Source organism: Camellia sinensis, chromosome 9, assembly GCF_055761805.1.
Source record: "Camellia sinensis isolate YWXY chromosome 9, ASM5576180v1, whole genome shotgun sequence".
NCBI lineage: Eukaryota > Viridiplantae > Streptophyta > Magnoliopsida > Ericales > Theaceae > Camellia > Camellia sinensis.
The window spans coordinates 47,192,911-47,210,761 of record NC_138969.1 but is presented as its reverse complement, the minus strand read 5'-3'; the positions used below and the strand labels follow the sequence as shown (position 1 = coordinate 47,210,761).

The window sequence follows — 17,851 nt, the reverse complement described above, 5'->3', positions numbered from 1 at the left end:
AGTCTATTCTGCTGGGAATAAAAGAAAGAAAAGAGGCTACTTTTAGGAGGGGGAAAATATTTCAAGGAAAATGGGAGGCTAGGGTTTGAAAAGAGGGGATTCTCAGGCTTCAAGGATAATTTCATGGAGGCTTTTTCTTCTTCTACTTCTTCCCACGCCTCCATGGGTGGCTAGGCTCCTATTTCTAGGGTTCTGATGAAACCCTAGCCAAGTAAATAGGTTTTCTTTTATGTAATGGTTTGAACAGTTGTATGGTTCTCAAGAAGTTTTCAATATAATTTTTCATTATTTCTTCAAGTATTCTTCTTTTTGTGATTGTTGAATGCTTTCCATACAATGGTTTTCTATTCTTTCATGCTCAAGGTATGAGACAAGCTATACTACGAAGGACGAGTCGTGTTGCGACCCTAGTTTAGAGCGAACGACTAGTACTACTTGAGATGGTTTGTGCCTATACATTAAACATGTTAATTCTTTTGATAAATACTTTGAGCTTGTAGTTGAAAAATATTATTTAGTTCGAACCATAACATAATTGAGTCCCAAATTGAAGCCTTATTTATATAACTAGTGGTGAATTCATTACCCTAGGTTTTTCTCAAAATCAGTAAATTCCAATTTTACTTTTAATTGCTTAGTTTAATCTCTTAGTTTATTTTAGTTATTACTCGTTTATGAATCATCATCTTTTTAATCAAAATTGAATTAGGAATTTAGAAATTAAATTAGTTTAATTTCCCGTTTGTTCCTGTGGATCGCTACCTAGACTTACTACTATTCTAAGGAATTTGGTATAATTTAGTGTTTATTTTTGGTATGCGAAACGACCCATCAAGGTGACAGCACGCTTTGACCAACTTGATCAGTCCTCTGCTTCTCTTGCTGAGCAACTGCGTAAGTTGTGCTCTTTCCTTCGCCTACCTCCTCCACCATGACTGTTTCTGTGCCGTTGTTTCATCTTAGTTCTTGTTGTTTTCTTTTCGATTGTTTCTACTTGTTTTGATTGTATTTTTTGCTTTGTCAATTTTGAACAAAAATGGGGAGTATTTGATGATAGATGTTGATGGATGTTGGGAGTTTGGATTTATTTGATGGATGTTTGTTATTTTGGTTTTTGGATATTTTATGGATAATGTTTTGGTTTGTTTTATAAAATAATTTTTTGGTTTGGTTCAGTTCATTTTTCTCATTTGTGTATATATTGTTGTGTTTGGGACTTGTAGCTAATGACTATGTGCATTGATGGAATATTGGTTTTTGTCTCGGAATTGCCAAAGGGAGAGATTGTTAAGATTTTTATCCTATAAGTTTTTATTTGACAAATTCCTCTATTGACAAAACAACTATGTGATGAATGATTATCTTGAATATGTCTTGATTTTCTCAAAAGTGTAGGATTGACTTGGTTGGCAAGCATGGGAAAAAGAAGGGGCTGGTTTTCTAGAAAAAAATTACAATTTTATGCCTTAAAACATGGAGAAAAGAAAAGACAGTAAAAAGTCAGAAATTGAAGCTTGTTTGCCACTCTCATTCGCGCCCGCAATCATACCCATCGCGCTCGCAATGTGCATATCGGCAACTGCGACCAGGCCACGACCAGGGCCACGAAGACACACACTCCCAGAAGTTTTCTTTTGTAACCTGTGATAGGGTCTCGCGCCCGCGAAGGTGTTTTGCCTATTTATAGTAGGCGCGTTCAAATGTGTTGTTTTAACCCTTGAGTCTGTATATTTAGTCTGTATTCTTAGAGAATGCTATAGTAAGGTGTCATTGTATATTTGTCTTATATTTGCTTGATGATTCATAATCATTTGTTATTTCATGAAATCATCAAGTTTAAATCTATTCACCAAACAACTTGTGAGTGGTCTTAAGGTGTGAGTTAGCCGTGGATTCGACATCTCCACATATAGAAAGACAGAGTTCAATTACTTGGAGGTCTCGAGTAAGTGTGTGTGCCTGGATTAGTTGTTGTAAGAAATCTCTTATACTACTCTTGTTCTTAGTGGATTGTTATTGTGGCCGAGGGCCCGTGACTTTTTAATCACTTGTTAGAGGATTCCAACTGTGATTTTTCTATATAAAAATTCTTGTGTTTTTGTTTGATTTTTGTCCTCTCTTTTATTGTTGTGCTTGGTTGATTTGAAACTTTTAAATCAATATTTACAAGATCATGGGGCTTTTCAATGTATTTATTGATTTTTTATAAATATTTTACTATTTAGATGCATCTAAGTAAAATACATCTAAAAAAGTATTTAAAAAAAAAAAAATTGCTGAAAATTTTAAAAATAAAAAATCACGAAAAATAAAAAAACTTAATTTTCAAAAAATTAAAACCAAACATAATAAATCTTACTCCTAAATAGAATTGACAACTATGAGACTCATAATCCCTTAACATATAACGCAACCAAAAATATATTTGGTGAAACTCACAAAATTATTAATCTAATGTCACCACCTAAAACGTCAAACCAACGTGCCCTTAGCCTAATGATAAAGGTACAATTTTGACTGATCATAACGTTGTATTGAGAGTTTCACCTACCATGACTTAAGTATCAGGCCCATACCCAATGGCGGAGGCAGCAAGGGAGGAGGGGGTCACGTGCCCCCTGAATTTTGAATTTTGATTTTTTTTTTTTTTTTTTTTTTTGGCAAATATAAAGAAAGAGGGTGATTATTGATTTAATGGTTAAAATTTGGCCTAATAACCTTAAAGTTATGAGTTTAAGTCTTGGGACCAACACTTTGTGTATTATGTCAAAGGTTAGGTGTGTACTCAATTTTTCTCCTCCCAAACACACATTAATGTGTATTAATTGGGCGTTGTTGTTGTTGTTGTTTTGTTGCAAATATAAAGAAAAAATCTTAAATAAAAAAAAATTACAAAAACATTATTAGAGTGAAATGTCAATGACATTTTAAAAATTATGAGAACAATAATGGTTGTTTTGAATGAAAATGAAGAGACTATTCTAAACCATATCATCTATGAAAATTTTATGAAAAATTTTGAATGTAACGGTGATGTCATTATTATGGACATGCAAGTATAACTAATCTCATTATAAAGATATGAAATTTATTGAATTGTTAGTTACATCTAACATGTGAGGTTCACTCTCTATGTGTTTATTTACTATTAATTGGTGATATCACATAATAATGATGGCGTGGTATTACCATTATATTGAATTTTTAATCAAATTTTGTATAAATTTTTTTTAATCATTATATAATTTATTTTAAGACTTATATCCATATTTTTTTATATTGTCCATGATACACTAGTTATAAATAACATTATTTTTTTTTTATGTTCCTCGAAATCAATTTCGTAAAAACTTGCGTTAAATATTTTTGTAAAAGTTTTCAATAATATAATTAATAAGTGCCCCCTCTAATTTGATTTTCTGGCTCCGCCACTGCCCATACCCCTTCAAAAAAACAGGGAGCAGCTTCCCTTCCGGTCTTAAATCGGATTGGAGTGTGTTATTAGGTTCGTGGGAATCTATCACGGATTTCGTTTTGATAATTCAGGCTGTTGAATATGTAGAAATCGTCGAGTACTATATGCCTGTAAAAAACCACGTTGATTAGATATTGATAACTATTTCATCAGATCAGTTTTCTATCAACCATTAATTTGTTTACCGTCTATTTTTTTCATATAAAACGGTTTTGATCACATAACTATCGATATCCGATCAACGTGATATTTTACAAGCATATAGTAGTCAATAAGTTCTACACATTGAACGGATAGGATTATTGAAATAGGACCCGTGATGGCCCCCACAAGCCCAACAGCAACCTAGAGAAGCTGCTCCCTAAAAAAAGTAACCAGTCCTGTTTGGGGTGGTGATGTTTTTGACTAAAATAGTCAAAACATTTAATTATATCATTTTTTTTCTTCTTTTATGAAAAAATAAAAAATAAAAAATAATCAATTGAATAATCACTTTTCAACATTGCACAGTGTTTTTAACTAATCACTCCAAGTAATAACGACTTACTATCCTTGATTGCAGGGTGACCGAGTTAAGAAAGTTGAAAGGCATTGATTCAATCCCACCTCATTTGTACTTGTGGCAAATTTTCCCCCAAACAGATTGCAATGTTAAAATCATAAATCATCTAAAAAATTAGAACAAGAAGATCATCACAAATTATATAAACTAGTTTATAATTCAAACAGTGCCAGGACAAAGAGGAGAAAATAATTGTCCCAACATGTGGACATGAATTTATTAACAAATGAAATCTAAGAAATCATTCAATATAGCCACACAAATATATATACATATCCTTAAGAATTTTCCATCACATCTCATCAGCCCCAACCCAGCTGGAGGAGACCTCATGTCTCTCACATACCTGCCAATATCCATCCAAATTCCATCAAAATCTATGGTGAATAACCCTAACCAACCCACACAAGTTCTTTCATCAAGAGATAACAAGAGAGAAAGAAAGATAGCACAAATGGACAATTAATGGACACATACGTTGAAAAAGCGGAAATTCTAAAAAGGACTGCTTCAAACAGTATACATTTCACTATAATAATTACAGATTGAGAGGGACTACGATAGATGTTTTCACTCAAACTCAATACAAATACACATGGACATACGAGAGTTACTTCATTATTTTAAATATAGGCTAGATCGGTTTTTCGGCTTCCCAATATCAACACACCTCGGTATACTGGTAGAAATGAAAATCAGATCAAGTCTATTCATGATCCAATTCACAGTTGATATAGCCAGTTTGGCTGCTATAAAAAAAAAAAAATTCCTTTCTTATTTTTGCAGCTGATGATTTAGAATATTGATGACCAGGTCAACCGATATTGTTCGATATTCCAGATACCAATCTACACCGCGACCAATATCGATTCGATTTTCTGACAAAACCTTGTGAAACATCTAAGAAGAAGACTGAAACAAAAGAAAAGAGAACAACCCATCAAAGACAGACACCAATTAACACAAACTGATCTATACATAGACAGACACTGATAATAATATATCAGATTTTCTTTAGGATTTAGGGTTTAAATCAGTATCATGATCATCCCAAGGTATGTTGAGCTCTTGAGTTGATACCAATGTATCAATATCATCCCAATTCCAGTAGTTTGGCATGTCCATGACACTGCTTGTGGTTGGAACAACTTGCCATGGCTGAGTAGCAATGCTTGTTGTGGTGGGGATGAAGGTGGTGATGGTTCTGTCCTCCTCCTCCATAAAAGCCAACCCTCCGGTGAACTCGTAACAATCCGAAGACCGAAAAGAGGTGGGAATTGAAGATGGGTCACTCTCAAAAGAGCTCAAACTTGAGAATGTGAATGGTAGAGTTGAACCCAAAAAGTTTCCATTGTTGCCACTGAAACTTTTCAGATTGAAATTGCCAGAACCATTAATTGAGTCATGTGGTGGATGAATGAAAGCGTGATAAAGAATTTCAGAGATGTTCTTCTGGTCACCACCAAGTTCTTGCTGATTTTGAATACCCACGTGGGTATTACTCCTACTAGAGGCGGTGGCGGTGGTGGCGGTGGTGGTTGCGGTGGTAGTGGAGGTGGTGGTGGTGGCAGTCTTGAGCCGCTTGTTTTTCCGGCCACCGCCAACGGGGACATTTCGGAGAGTACCACCTTTAGTCCAGTGCCTCTTGCAAGCTTTACAAAAATGTCTAGGCTGAGACTCGTTGTAATTATTGTAGTAACAGAACTTTGTGTTTTTAGATCCACATCTTGGACATGCCAGTGGCTCTGATTGCTGATGCCGCAGTTGTAGCCGCCTCGCCACCGCTACCGGAGGCTTAGGAATCTCCAAAGCACTACCGGACTGCAACAAACTGTCCCCCCAATCATGCCCGTCACTAGAAACCTGTTTAGTACTCAAACCCATCTCTAAAAATCAAAACCAAAAACACAGAAACTACAATCAAGATAACAGAATTTAGTAATTAGGCTTTGGATCTTGGTGCAAGGAGAGAGATGGATGTGAATCAAAAAGGGGTATAATTTTTTTTTTTTGTTTGAGACAGAGTGTGTTGGTGTGAAGCAGATATAAGAGAATGTTGGCGAGAGAGTGCAATAAAATGGCTAGTAAGGTGAGATCAAGTGAGCATGTCTGAGATTATCTCTCTCTCTCTCTCTCTCTCTCTCTCTAGCAATCAATGGATCTATCTGTAAAAAGAAAAAAGGAAAAATTATAAGTAGAAGAAGATCTGTAACACTTGTGGTTTGTATGGGCCAAGAGAGAGTTTTGATTGATATATTTGTGGGGGTGCAGTTGGGGGTGGCAAGTGGGAAATGTATAAAATTATGGAACCACTTTGGTTTCCTTGTCAATAGTACCATTCTCTACCCTGTCCACACAAATCTTTATAGAGATAGAGATAGAGATAGAGAGACAGGGGATGAGAGCTACCTTCACCCCTAAGGTGGAGAAATTATTCAGTAAGTTCGGTACGGAGCTGGATTGTCTCCTATCCTTCATTGGACTAGACAATTTAGGGCTCTTTTGGGAACACAGAAAAACGCAAGGATTGCGTTTTTGTAGCAAAACGCAGCTGGCGTTTTTGTTGTCATTTGGGAAGTGTAAAAAGTAAGTTGTAAAATTACATATCTACCCTCAACATTTATATTTTGTAAGTTTGGGTGAAATGTAAATTTTTTAAGTTGAGTGAGGGTATTTTAGTCCAATCACTTCCAAAAAATTTGGTTAAAAGTAACTTTTTACCAACTTCCCAAATCACTCCCAAAAAGTTTGGTTAAAAGCCAAAAAGTCATCTTTCCAGCCTCCGTTTGGGAAGTGAATTTGCTTTTTGACTTTTTGACTTTTTTGACTATTTTAGCCTGGGCTAAAAAGTTTGGTTTGGAAAGGGCTTTTTGGCTTTTTTGACTTTTTTTGTGAGAGAATAATGTAATGATTATGGGTTGAATGTAATATTTTGTTTTTTGTGGCTAAAATAGCCTATTTTGTCTTTTGTGGCTAAAATAGCCAAAAAAACCCCGTTTAGCTCTTGCCAAACGGAGCCTAAGTTGATTTTTAAGTCTTGTTTTAATAATTTGAATTGTATATATTTTAAGACTATTCAAGTGCATTATTTTTGTAAAAAATAAATGAATCGGATAACAAAAAATATGTGTTCGGATCAATTTTGTATAAACTATTTATTTTCTCATCGTTTATATTTTTTTAATACAAAATTGATTCAAATACATAATCATCGTTATTCAATCGACTTGATTTTTTATAAAAATAATATATTCAATAAATCTTAAAATATGAATAACTCAAATTATCAAAATATGACTTAAAAATAACCCTATTAGACCAAATAATACCTCTCTAATCTGGGGCAGAGAGATGCCAGTTCCTTCCAATAAAACATGGGATAATGATTGGTGGCCACAAATTATGTGGCTCAAATGGCCTAAAAATGTTAAAACGACGTCGTTTTGGGTACAAAATAATTCCAAAAATGTTAAAACGGCGTCGTTTTAACATTTTCGGGCCATTTGAACCACATAATTTGTGGCCACCAAACATTTTCCTGAAACATGTCAACGTATTGACATGATGTACTAAATTAATAAAATGTTTAACAAAATGGTAGTTATTTTTAAATTAATAACACATTGATAAAGTTATTAAAAAATATTCGTCTATGCTGACTTTTTTTTTTCTTCATAATTGCTATTACTAGCAGACCCACGCAAATTTATTTTTAAAATAATAAATTAATTTTAAGTTTTAATATTTTATGTGTAGAAAATTTTAATAATTAAAAGTCAAATAAAAATAGATTTAGTAATGACTCATGAAAATTAATAATTACAAGTCAAATAGAAACATATATAGTAATGACTCATGAAAAATCTTATCAAGGCGTGTGATTATATGTAAAAGGTTTATAAAAATAATTTATTTCAAAGTTATTTAAAAAAAAAAAAGGATATCTTCTCAATTTGAAATCAAATCATTATATGTGTTAATCAAATTTATCAAAAATCATAAATTCCGCTTGTATCAAAATATTTTTGTTTTTGCAAAAAGAAAAAAATTGGGCAAATTACAAACACCTCCTTCGAGATTTGGTGAAAATACAGATTCTCCCTTGAGGTTTGAGAAATTACATCTCATCCCCTGAGATTTATATTTCCATAACAAATTGTCCCCTGAGGTTTTTATTTTCATACAGATTTCCCCATAATTTTCCCTAATTTGTCATGAAAATTTGACCCTCAAGGGAGCAATTTGTAATTTCTCAAACCTCAGGGGGGAATCTGTATTTTTACTAAATCTCGAGGGGGTGTTTGTAATTTGCCCCAAAAAATTCTATAATATACTAATTATGACATGATTATAAGCTATAGTATATTATATTATGATATGTGTTACAAAAGAATAATATTAATTTAAATTTAAATTTTAAATTAAAATTATTTATTTTAATAATCTTAGTTTTATCATTCTATAAAAATGTTACTTGAATATATAAATATATATATATATATAGATATAAAATAAATTTAGTTAAATAATTTGTTTATTATGATAATTTTAATTCTATTTTGCTATAAAAGTATAATTATCATATAAGGATTTTATATGATATATATTAAATATACGATAATAAAATAAAAACTCTTTTTGAAATTAAAAATAATAATTAAATTAGAAAAAGAATTAGTAATATAAAACTAAAATTGATTCTAATTATTTAATTTTATTTTTATTTTATATTTATTTGGTCAATAAAAATATGTAGAAATAGAATTACACAAAACTTGCGTAAAATATTAAATATAAATTTGTTATGATTGGATTAAGAAGAAAATACGTAAATTAATTATGTAGAATATTGATTTTTTCTTTAATATTTTTTTTTTGAATTATTCATATATATTGTATAGAGATATATAAAATTTAAATTAGATATAAATATTTCAGTAAACAAAAATTTCAAGTTAAATAAAAAATAAAATATAAATTAATATTAAGACATCAATAAGATAGATAAAAAAATATAAAAAAAATTAATTTGATCAATGCGATACACATAATTAAACATATTCTTATTTATTTGTATATCGAGATTATTATTTTATTATTATCAAATATCATAATAATTAAATTAAAATATCAACTATATAAAAAATTTTAACAAATAAATAAATATAAAATAAATTTGAAAAATATATTAAAAAAATAAATTTGCTCAAATAGAATTTATTTAAAATTAGTTATTATAATTGAAATTAAATTTGTGTAGAATTTTATATGTAAATAAAAAATGTACGCCAATATAATTTTTTTTTATTTTAAAAATAAGTCTTTAAAATATCTCACTTAAAAAAGAAAAAAAAATTACTTTTATATATATATATATGATTGGTCAAGGAGATTGTTGATGTTGCACGCCGAATCTATGAAATAACTTCGGACTAAGGTAAAGGTAACAAGGTGACACGTGTACATATTAATACCGCTCATAGTGCCTTGTTTGTTGGACGTAAACCTGCATGTCATTTATGCAAATAATTTTAGGAAAATCCTATGCGCATATCATACAAGAGCAATGATGGATCTAGGGCAGCTACGGGGCGGCCGCATCTCAAAAATTTTAAAAGTATTATATATTATATTAAAATTTTTAAAATAATTATAAATTATAAGAGTTTGTACCTTTAAATTTTTTATAGATAATTTTAAAATTATATAGAATGGTCCCTCTAATTTTTTAAACTATAAAATAGTCCCTTAAAAACATAATCCTGAATCCGTTCCTGTACAAGAGAACAAGTTATACACAGGTAAAAGATTATGGTACACACTATTTAAAGGTGTATCATCTACATTTTATAATTAAAGAAAAATAATATAATTATATATTCTTTTAGTCATAACTAAAAAAAAAAATCAAAACCAAACATTACATGAGGCATAACTAAATATATCATAAATCATAACTAAAATATTGTCATAACTAAAAAATAAATTGATTATAACTAAAGAAGAAAAATAAATTGATTAAAATGTGGGCATAGTAGAATTTCCCTATACACTGATATCATAAATGGTATTCAAATATAAATTTTTGAACAAAATTCAAATGTTCAGATTTATAGTTTTGAACAAAAATAAAATGTTCAAATATACACTCCATTCAATTGTTTATATTCGAATAACTGCTTTATGTTCATAAATTTATATCCAAATATTTGATTTTTGTTCGAAAATTTATATCCGAACACTATTTATGGTGTGTACTGAGAGTTTGTATGATGTGGAAATAGAATTACCCATCATTTTATTCAAAAATAGGTAAATTATGAATGAACCCTCTAAGATTTACTAATAAAAAGAATTGCTCCATGTAGTTCTAGAAATTATAAATACACTTTTATTAGGATTTTTTATTTAACAAAATTAATAGAAAAATAAAATCTTAACTATTCTCTTATGTAACAATATAAAATTATCAAAATTTTTAATTAAAATATATTTATGATATCATTAAAAATTATTAATTAATTTAATGATTTATTAATAGAAGGATAATTTCTTATGCAATTATAAATTGAAAGGGGAGAATGTAATTCTTTGCAGGGGCAATTCGTTTTTAAGTGAATCTTGGGATTGACCTGACGGTCTGGGCTTGGGGCTAGGAATGGCAACGGGGCGGGGCGGGGCCGGGGATCACCCTCCCCGTCCCCGATCCCCGAAGGCACAAAACTCCCCCATCCCCGTCCCCGATCCCCGGCGGGGAACCCATAACCCTCCCCACCCCCGCCCCCAACGGGGATTGGGGATCCCCGATCCCGAAAAATCCCCGTAAAAAACAACATCCACAACAAACAACCCTCTCAACAGAACAGATCAGCAACACAACATTACAACCAAAAAAATATAGAGAGATCTGATTCACACACACATACATGTATACATATACAATAAATGAACCAAAAAAAAATTGATACTGATACACACACACACACACATACATGTATACATATACACAGATCTGTGTGGATCGCGCACGGATCCATGTCGATCGACTCAGATTTACGCCGAAACATGGCTGAAACCGCGGTGCTACGGCGAGAGAGAAGAGAGAGAGGAGGTGCTACGGCCTATGGCGGTGCTGCGAATCTGCGATGGAGGATGGTAGAGGAAGTGTTGCGACGGAGAACGGCTGTTCTTGAGACTGGATCTGGTCTGGATCGATATGGCTTTGAGAGTTGACAGAGAGAGAAGAACCAGAGAGTGAGAGAGTGAGAGACAGATGAGAGTCAGTTGAGAGAGTGAGTTGAGAGATGAGAGTATGAGAGAGAGAGAGAAAGAGTTATATAAATATAATAATACAACAATAATATAACTAAACATATAAATAGAATATGCGGGGATCTTTCGGGGAAATGTCGGGCCGGGGCCGGGGCCGGGGCGGGGCCGGGGCCGAGAAATTAATCCCCGTCCCCGGCCCGAAAATCATCGGAGATGCATTTTTTAATACCAGCCCCGGCCCTACGGGGAATAATTTTCGGGGAAAAACCTATTTATCGGGACTGGGCGGTCCGGGTCCCCGTCGGGCCGGGTTCATATTGCCATCCCTACTTGGGGCTTAGGGGTGTGTTTCCTCTATGGTCTCAGCTTCAAAGTCTTCTACATGCAAATTATTTGTTGTGACTGGTCCCCTCCGACCTTAATTAGCACCCTCACTAGTGAACGATGGGTTTGGTCCCCTGATTAATCGATCCACTATGTCGGATATTGAGCTATTATGTTAGTTTTTTGGCTTTCGAAGGTTATTTTTGTAATTATGAGCGTGCCAGTAAGGATCAATCAGTCCTTACAGAATTGTAATTGCCAAACAATTATTCAGACGATTGTGTTATGGTTCTTTTAGCCTCAATAAAGGGGACTTTTACTGGTGGCTTACTGGTAATTTGACTTCAGAGAACTTGAGCATAAGAACAGTTAAATAAACTGAAGCATTTCATTAGTATGAAAAACTTACAATGATCTTAGTTCCGTAGAGAATTACAGCGGCAATATACTCGAAAACTACTCCTACAAATGAAGTGCAGCGCAGGAACTTAAAATACAGAAATGTAAAAGACAGGAAATAACACTGGAATATGTAAAGTAAGACTGGTTTTCTTTAGATCTTTTTTCCGTCCTCTTCTCTGAAGTCCTTCCTGCTATTTATACTCTCCGAAGATAACCGTCGAATTGTACTTCAAACCGTCGAACTGTTTTTCCGTGATCGCTGATCATGCTACCTTATAAGTAGTTCCACTACGCATTCACTTGCAGTTAGGCTTCCCCCCTATATTTGAATTTGAATGTGAGCAACCGTTGACGCCACGTCACCGTACATTCCTTTGTTGATCCGCTACTACTCAGATCTTATAACAACCAATATTAATTGCCACGTGTATGATTAGGATCGAAGACCTACCTGGTCTCCCCATATTACCCTTACTTTGCCACGCGTCGAATTATCACTGGCTAACACAAAATGTGTAGCCAACATATTAAAAAAAATTAAGAGAATTTGAGAAGCCCATGGAGCCCACCACCAATTTGATTTTTATTATTTGAACTATTTATTTTTTAGGGCTCTCAATGTCTATCATCCATAAAAAATTGATTCGATTCAATAATAGTAACCTTTTCATTTTATTATATTTGTCTTCGCAAAAATGGTCGACAAATATATTTTTAAAAGTAGACCATCAATTTTGTAGAGACAAACATGATAAAATGAAAACATTATATTAATTGGATTTACTTAGTTTTTTTTCAAAGATTACATTACATTGAGGGTTATAAAAAATGAACAATTAAGATCATTGAAACGAAATTTTTGATAGGTTCCACAGGCTCTTCAATTTTTCTTAATTTAATAAGTGAATATGAGATAAATCCAATCCTATTAGATAATTATTCTGCAATCTCAAAGTACAATGTGAAATTATTTATGTGCTTATTCAAATTAATAATGTAACCAAAAAAAATTATGAGTAGAATACTGTTAATTCATTTTTGTTAACTAGTTTAGCCTTCGTTTGGGAAGTGGGTTGACTTTTTGACTTTTTGACTTTTTTAGCTATTTTATTCTGGGGCTTTTAGCTTTTTTGAATTTTTTATAAGAGAAATAATGTAATGATTATGAGTTGGATGCGATGTTTTGTCTTATTGGGTTAAAAGCTTATTTTATTTTTTTGTAGTTAAAATAGCCAAAAAAAACCCCAAGTTTAGGCTTCCCAAACGAAGGCTTAGAAATAAAGGATGATTTTTTTTGGGTGAATAATAAAGGATGATTCTCTTATTATGTTTTGCTGTTTTTTCATTTATTGAGAAAACCATGTAACAATGCCACAACTACCTAATAGTTTTCCCCAACACTATGATGATAAAAAAAAACAAAAACAAAAACAAAAACAAAAACAAAAAAAACAAATGTAAAATATTTATGTAGCTTAATGTAAGGTTAATTATACCACCTAACTATTTTATTAATTATTTATAAATTCATACATTTTCACTCCATCATTAAAAAAATAAAAAATAAAATAAAATAAATTACACAAATACTCCTTCTGAAATGAGTGGAAGTCTTGCGTTTTTATCACACGGATGCAAGCGAGTGTACATGGTCCGGGTCTCATCCTGTTGTTTTTTTCTTTTGGCTTTTAAAAGTTTAAAAAAAATATATTTTTGAGCATGTCAATAAAGATTAAAAAAAAATTACAGATTAATTTTAACTTTATCTTTTTGTAGTTTTTTCTCGGAATACTTTACTTCCCTATGATTTAAATATAGGCAGAAAATTCTCTTATATTTTGGACTAAAGTATAACTGTTATTTTTTCCGTTAAAGATAACAGAAGATGTACCATACCCTTCCAAACTGAGAATAGTCAATGCAAAAATCATTAGCCAAAGTAAAAAATTGAATCAAATGTCAATAATAACCTCATACCTAAACAAACCCTAATCCTAATTGTTATCTTTCATCAATAATTTAATTTAAAATGTTATTAAATGAGAAATTGGATTAAAAATTAATTTTATGATTTAATTTATGCTAATAAATTAAGGTATTTAGGTTAATTTATGATTTAATTTATGAGTAATGATATGTATCATGAAAAAAATATCATGAAAATAATCATGAAAGATTCCCCACCGTTAGATTACACATGCAAGAGAACATCACACACTAATCAAGGAATGAAAAATTTTAAAATGTTATTAAATAAGAAATTAGATTAAGATAACTTTATGATTTAATTTATGGTAACTTTATGTTTAATTTAAAATGTTATTAAATAAGAAATAGGGTGAAAAATTAAAAATTAGATTAATTTAATTTTATGGTAATAAATTATGGTGTTTAGTTTACTATAATTTTATTTGTTAAATGTGTTATTAAGATGGAAATTACATATATTAGAGAGGAGAGAAAGAGAATATACCATAAGGGATTTTAAAAGAGTTAACTTTACACTTCAGTTCAAAACCATAAATGAGTTTTTTTTGCCAATATTTGAACCATAGGGTATAAAATGTTTTGAGGCAAAACCATAATTTTACTCTAATTTTAAATCAAATACTTAGCAAGGGATAGTGTAGAGATTTTTTATATCTCAATAAAGAGGATTTTAAGAGTAATATCAACTTGGATTTATCTAATTTTAAATATCCACTTGAGAATCAATTTGCAAATGTGATAAATGATGGGCAAATTACACAAATAGTCCTTATAGTTTGGGGCTTGTGTCACTTTGGTCTCTAATTTTTCAATTGTGACATATTTGACCTTGAATTTTGAATCTTGTTTCAAATAAGGACAATTGAATATATAATTAGATTTTTCAATGGTAAAATTGTCAATTTGATAAAATATAAACTAATTTGACAAAAATAAATGTAAAAAAAATATTTTTGAATTTTTAAAAATTATTTCTACCTATTAAAAATAAAATTATGTAAAATTGATAAATCTTTTAGACATTTATTTATTTATTTTTATCAAATTAATTTTTATTATGTGTTTAGATAATGATCATGTAAAATTAATTTTAAAAAATTAATCATGTAATTTTTATTAATTTTACATAATTTTATCATTGGTGGATAAAAATAATTTTAAAAAAATTTAAAATATTTTTTTGACATTTATTTTTGTCAAATTAGTTTATATTTTATCAAATTGACGATTTTACCCTTGAAAAATCTAATGATATTTTCAATTGTTCTTATTTGAAACAAGATTCACAATTCAAGATCAAATGTGTCACAATTGAAAAGTTAAGGATCAAAGTGACACAAGTCCCAAATTATAGGGACTATTTGTGTAAATAACCCATAAATGAAAGAAAGAAGTCGAGGAAAAAAAAAATAGGAAGATAAAAGAAATTAGTAATTAATTAACTAAATAATACAATTACAAGTTGTAAGTATGTTATCTTGCCAATTTTACTGCTTCAAAATGAAAGTGCAAGTAATGGAAATGAAATCATAAGAAATGTAAAATTTATAGCCCTAACTAATCCTAGTGGAAAGGAAAAACAAGACTAGAATTGAAAGAAAAGAAATGTTGGGATTTGATGATTTGTCGAGAGGATTTCTTTTCATTCATTCTACTATTTATATAGGCTTCTTGGCATTGACATCCCCACTAATTGCTGAGGGCCTGCAACTACCTCACACTTTCTCCACTCCTTCAAAATTAAACAAAAATGCTTTGTAACTTGAAAATTCTTTACCCTGAATGGCTCGAATTTCCTAAACGTCGTCGTTTTAAATTTTTTTTATTTTTTTTCTTTCTTTCTTTCCCTTCCACCTTTGTTTTCTCTCTGAAACAAACCAAAAAATAAGAAGAGCAGAAGAAGAAGAAGAGAGAAGGAGAAAATGACATGAGGAAGAAGAGAAAAGAATAAAAGAAGAGAGGGGGAACAGAGAGAGAGAGAGATCTATACACAGATCTATGTATGTATACACACACACAACAGAGGGTCGTGGTGGCACTGGTGGGTGAAGGAGTTTGCGACGGTAATGGCGGCGCCGGTGGGTGAAGGAAGAGCACAAATCTGTGTATACACATAGATCTATGTGCGTATACACACAGAGGAAGGTCAATGGCAGTGCCGGTGGGTGAAGGGGTTTGCGAGTTTGCGACGGTGATGGCGGCACCGGTAGGTGAGGGGAGTTTCGGCTCCCTCTGTTCCCCCTCTCTCTCTGTTTCCCCTCCCTATTCTCTCTTTCTCATTCTTTTTTCCCTGGCCTCTCTATTTCAAAGAGAAAAGAAAGGGAAAAAAAAAAAAGCCAAAACAACGTCGTTTTGGAATTCAAGCCAACCAAGTCATAATTATTCGAGCTACCTAGCTATCATATTTTTATTGAAAGTTTAAACATGATACCAACATATCTATTTCAGGCATGTAAAATTTTACTCATCCAGTAAATTTGTCAAGAATTTTATTCAAAATAAAAATATATATAATTAAAATTTAATTGAAGAATTGTAAGGTTTAGATCACACATTGATATTTTTAATTAAAAATTATACGCTGGACATATTACTGTTTATGCATTGTTGGCTAGTGCATTCCTGTGCTGAGAAAAGAAAGACATGTAGAGGTAGAGAGAGAAAGCAATGGAGTGACAGAGAAAGGGAGTGAGTGTAAGGTCGGTGAAATGTCTGCTCCCAAAATGGATGATGAGTTGCTAAAGGTGGGGTGACCCCAAGCAACTAAATGGGGTCTTCCACGTCTCCAATTGATGGCTAATGTTAAAAACAGTTGTCATCACATGATTCCTCGTGGGGTTTTCCACCATTTTCACCTATTTTAGCTTGTCATCTCATCCTATATATCATAGGCCTACATATTATCAGTTTTTTTTTTTTTTTTTTTTTTGGGACAATGACACCCCCCCCCCCCCTCCCCCAAAAAAACATAAACTCAAAGTTTGAAATCAATTCTTAATTTTTAATTTTATCAATTTAAACTATAAACTTTTAATTTATTTTTAATATAAACTATTCGTTTATTTTCATTAAATAAAATTGACAAAAAAATATATTTTAGTTCTTAATCTCTATACATAAAATATCTAAAATATATTTTTTATGGAGTTTAATGACTAAAATATCTTCTTCTTTTTTTATTGATTTTACTTAATGAAAATAACTAAATAGTTTAGATTAAAAGCAAATCAAAATTTTAAGGTTTAATTTGACAAAATTAAAAATTCAGAAAGTATTTTGTTAATAGGATCAAACTCTAGGATTTTTTTTTGTTTTTTTGTAATTTCTCTATTTTTAAATTTTACAGAAATCAGTCATAAAATATATTTTAGTTCTTAATCTCTAAACATAAAAAATTTCTGAAAATAGATTTTAAAAATCAAACCCAACAGATAAGTATGATACTCACAAAAAGATTAGACTCACCTTTTGTTAGAGAAGATGATTTTAATTAGCACTTTATTCTTCCAGCCATTATCCAACACTCTATTTGAAGGCCACAATTCAATAGCCGGTCATTATCATATTTTGTGACTTTTGAATCAAGTGTTAGATGATAGCAAGAGAATTGTGTTCAAATTTTAGACATTTTCATATATTATAGATGCATATGCATTGTATTTTTGGGGTTTAGCACAATTACTAATTAGAGTGAAATTTCGGCGAGTTGTTAAGTTTATGCTTGCTAATTTACAAAGCATGCTTCTTAAAGTAGGGCTATGGCCTCATAATCAGAAGTAGTAGGCCCATGGTCTAGAACCATAAACTGCAGTTATATATTGGCTTAA

General features: G+C 31.3%; 1 protein-coding gene across 1 annotated transcript; it reads right to left on the bottom strand.

Annotated features, from left to right (window-relative positions):
• Positions 1-4,530: 4,530 nt before the first annotated feature.
• On the bottom strand, positions 4,531-6,536 carry LOC114277372 (uncharacterized). The gene has a single exon (XM_028219269.2). The coding sequence runs from the start codon at positions 5,919-5,921 to the stop codon at positions 5,052-5,054; it is 870 nt and encodes a 289-aa protein (XP_028075070.1). The 5' UTR covers positions 5,922-6,536; the 3' UTR covers positions 4,531-5,051.
• Positions 6,537-17,851: the final 11,315 nt, after the last annotated feature.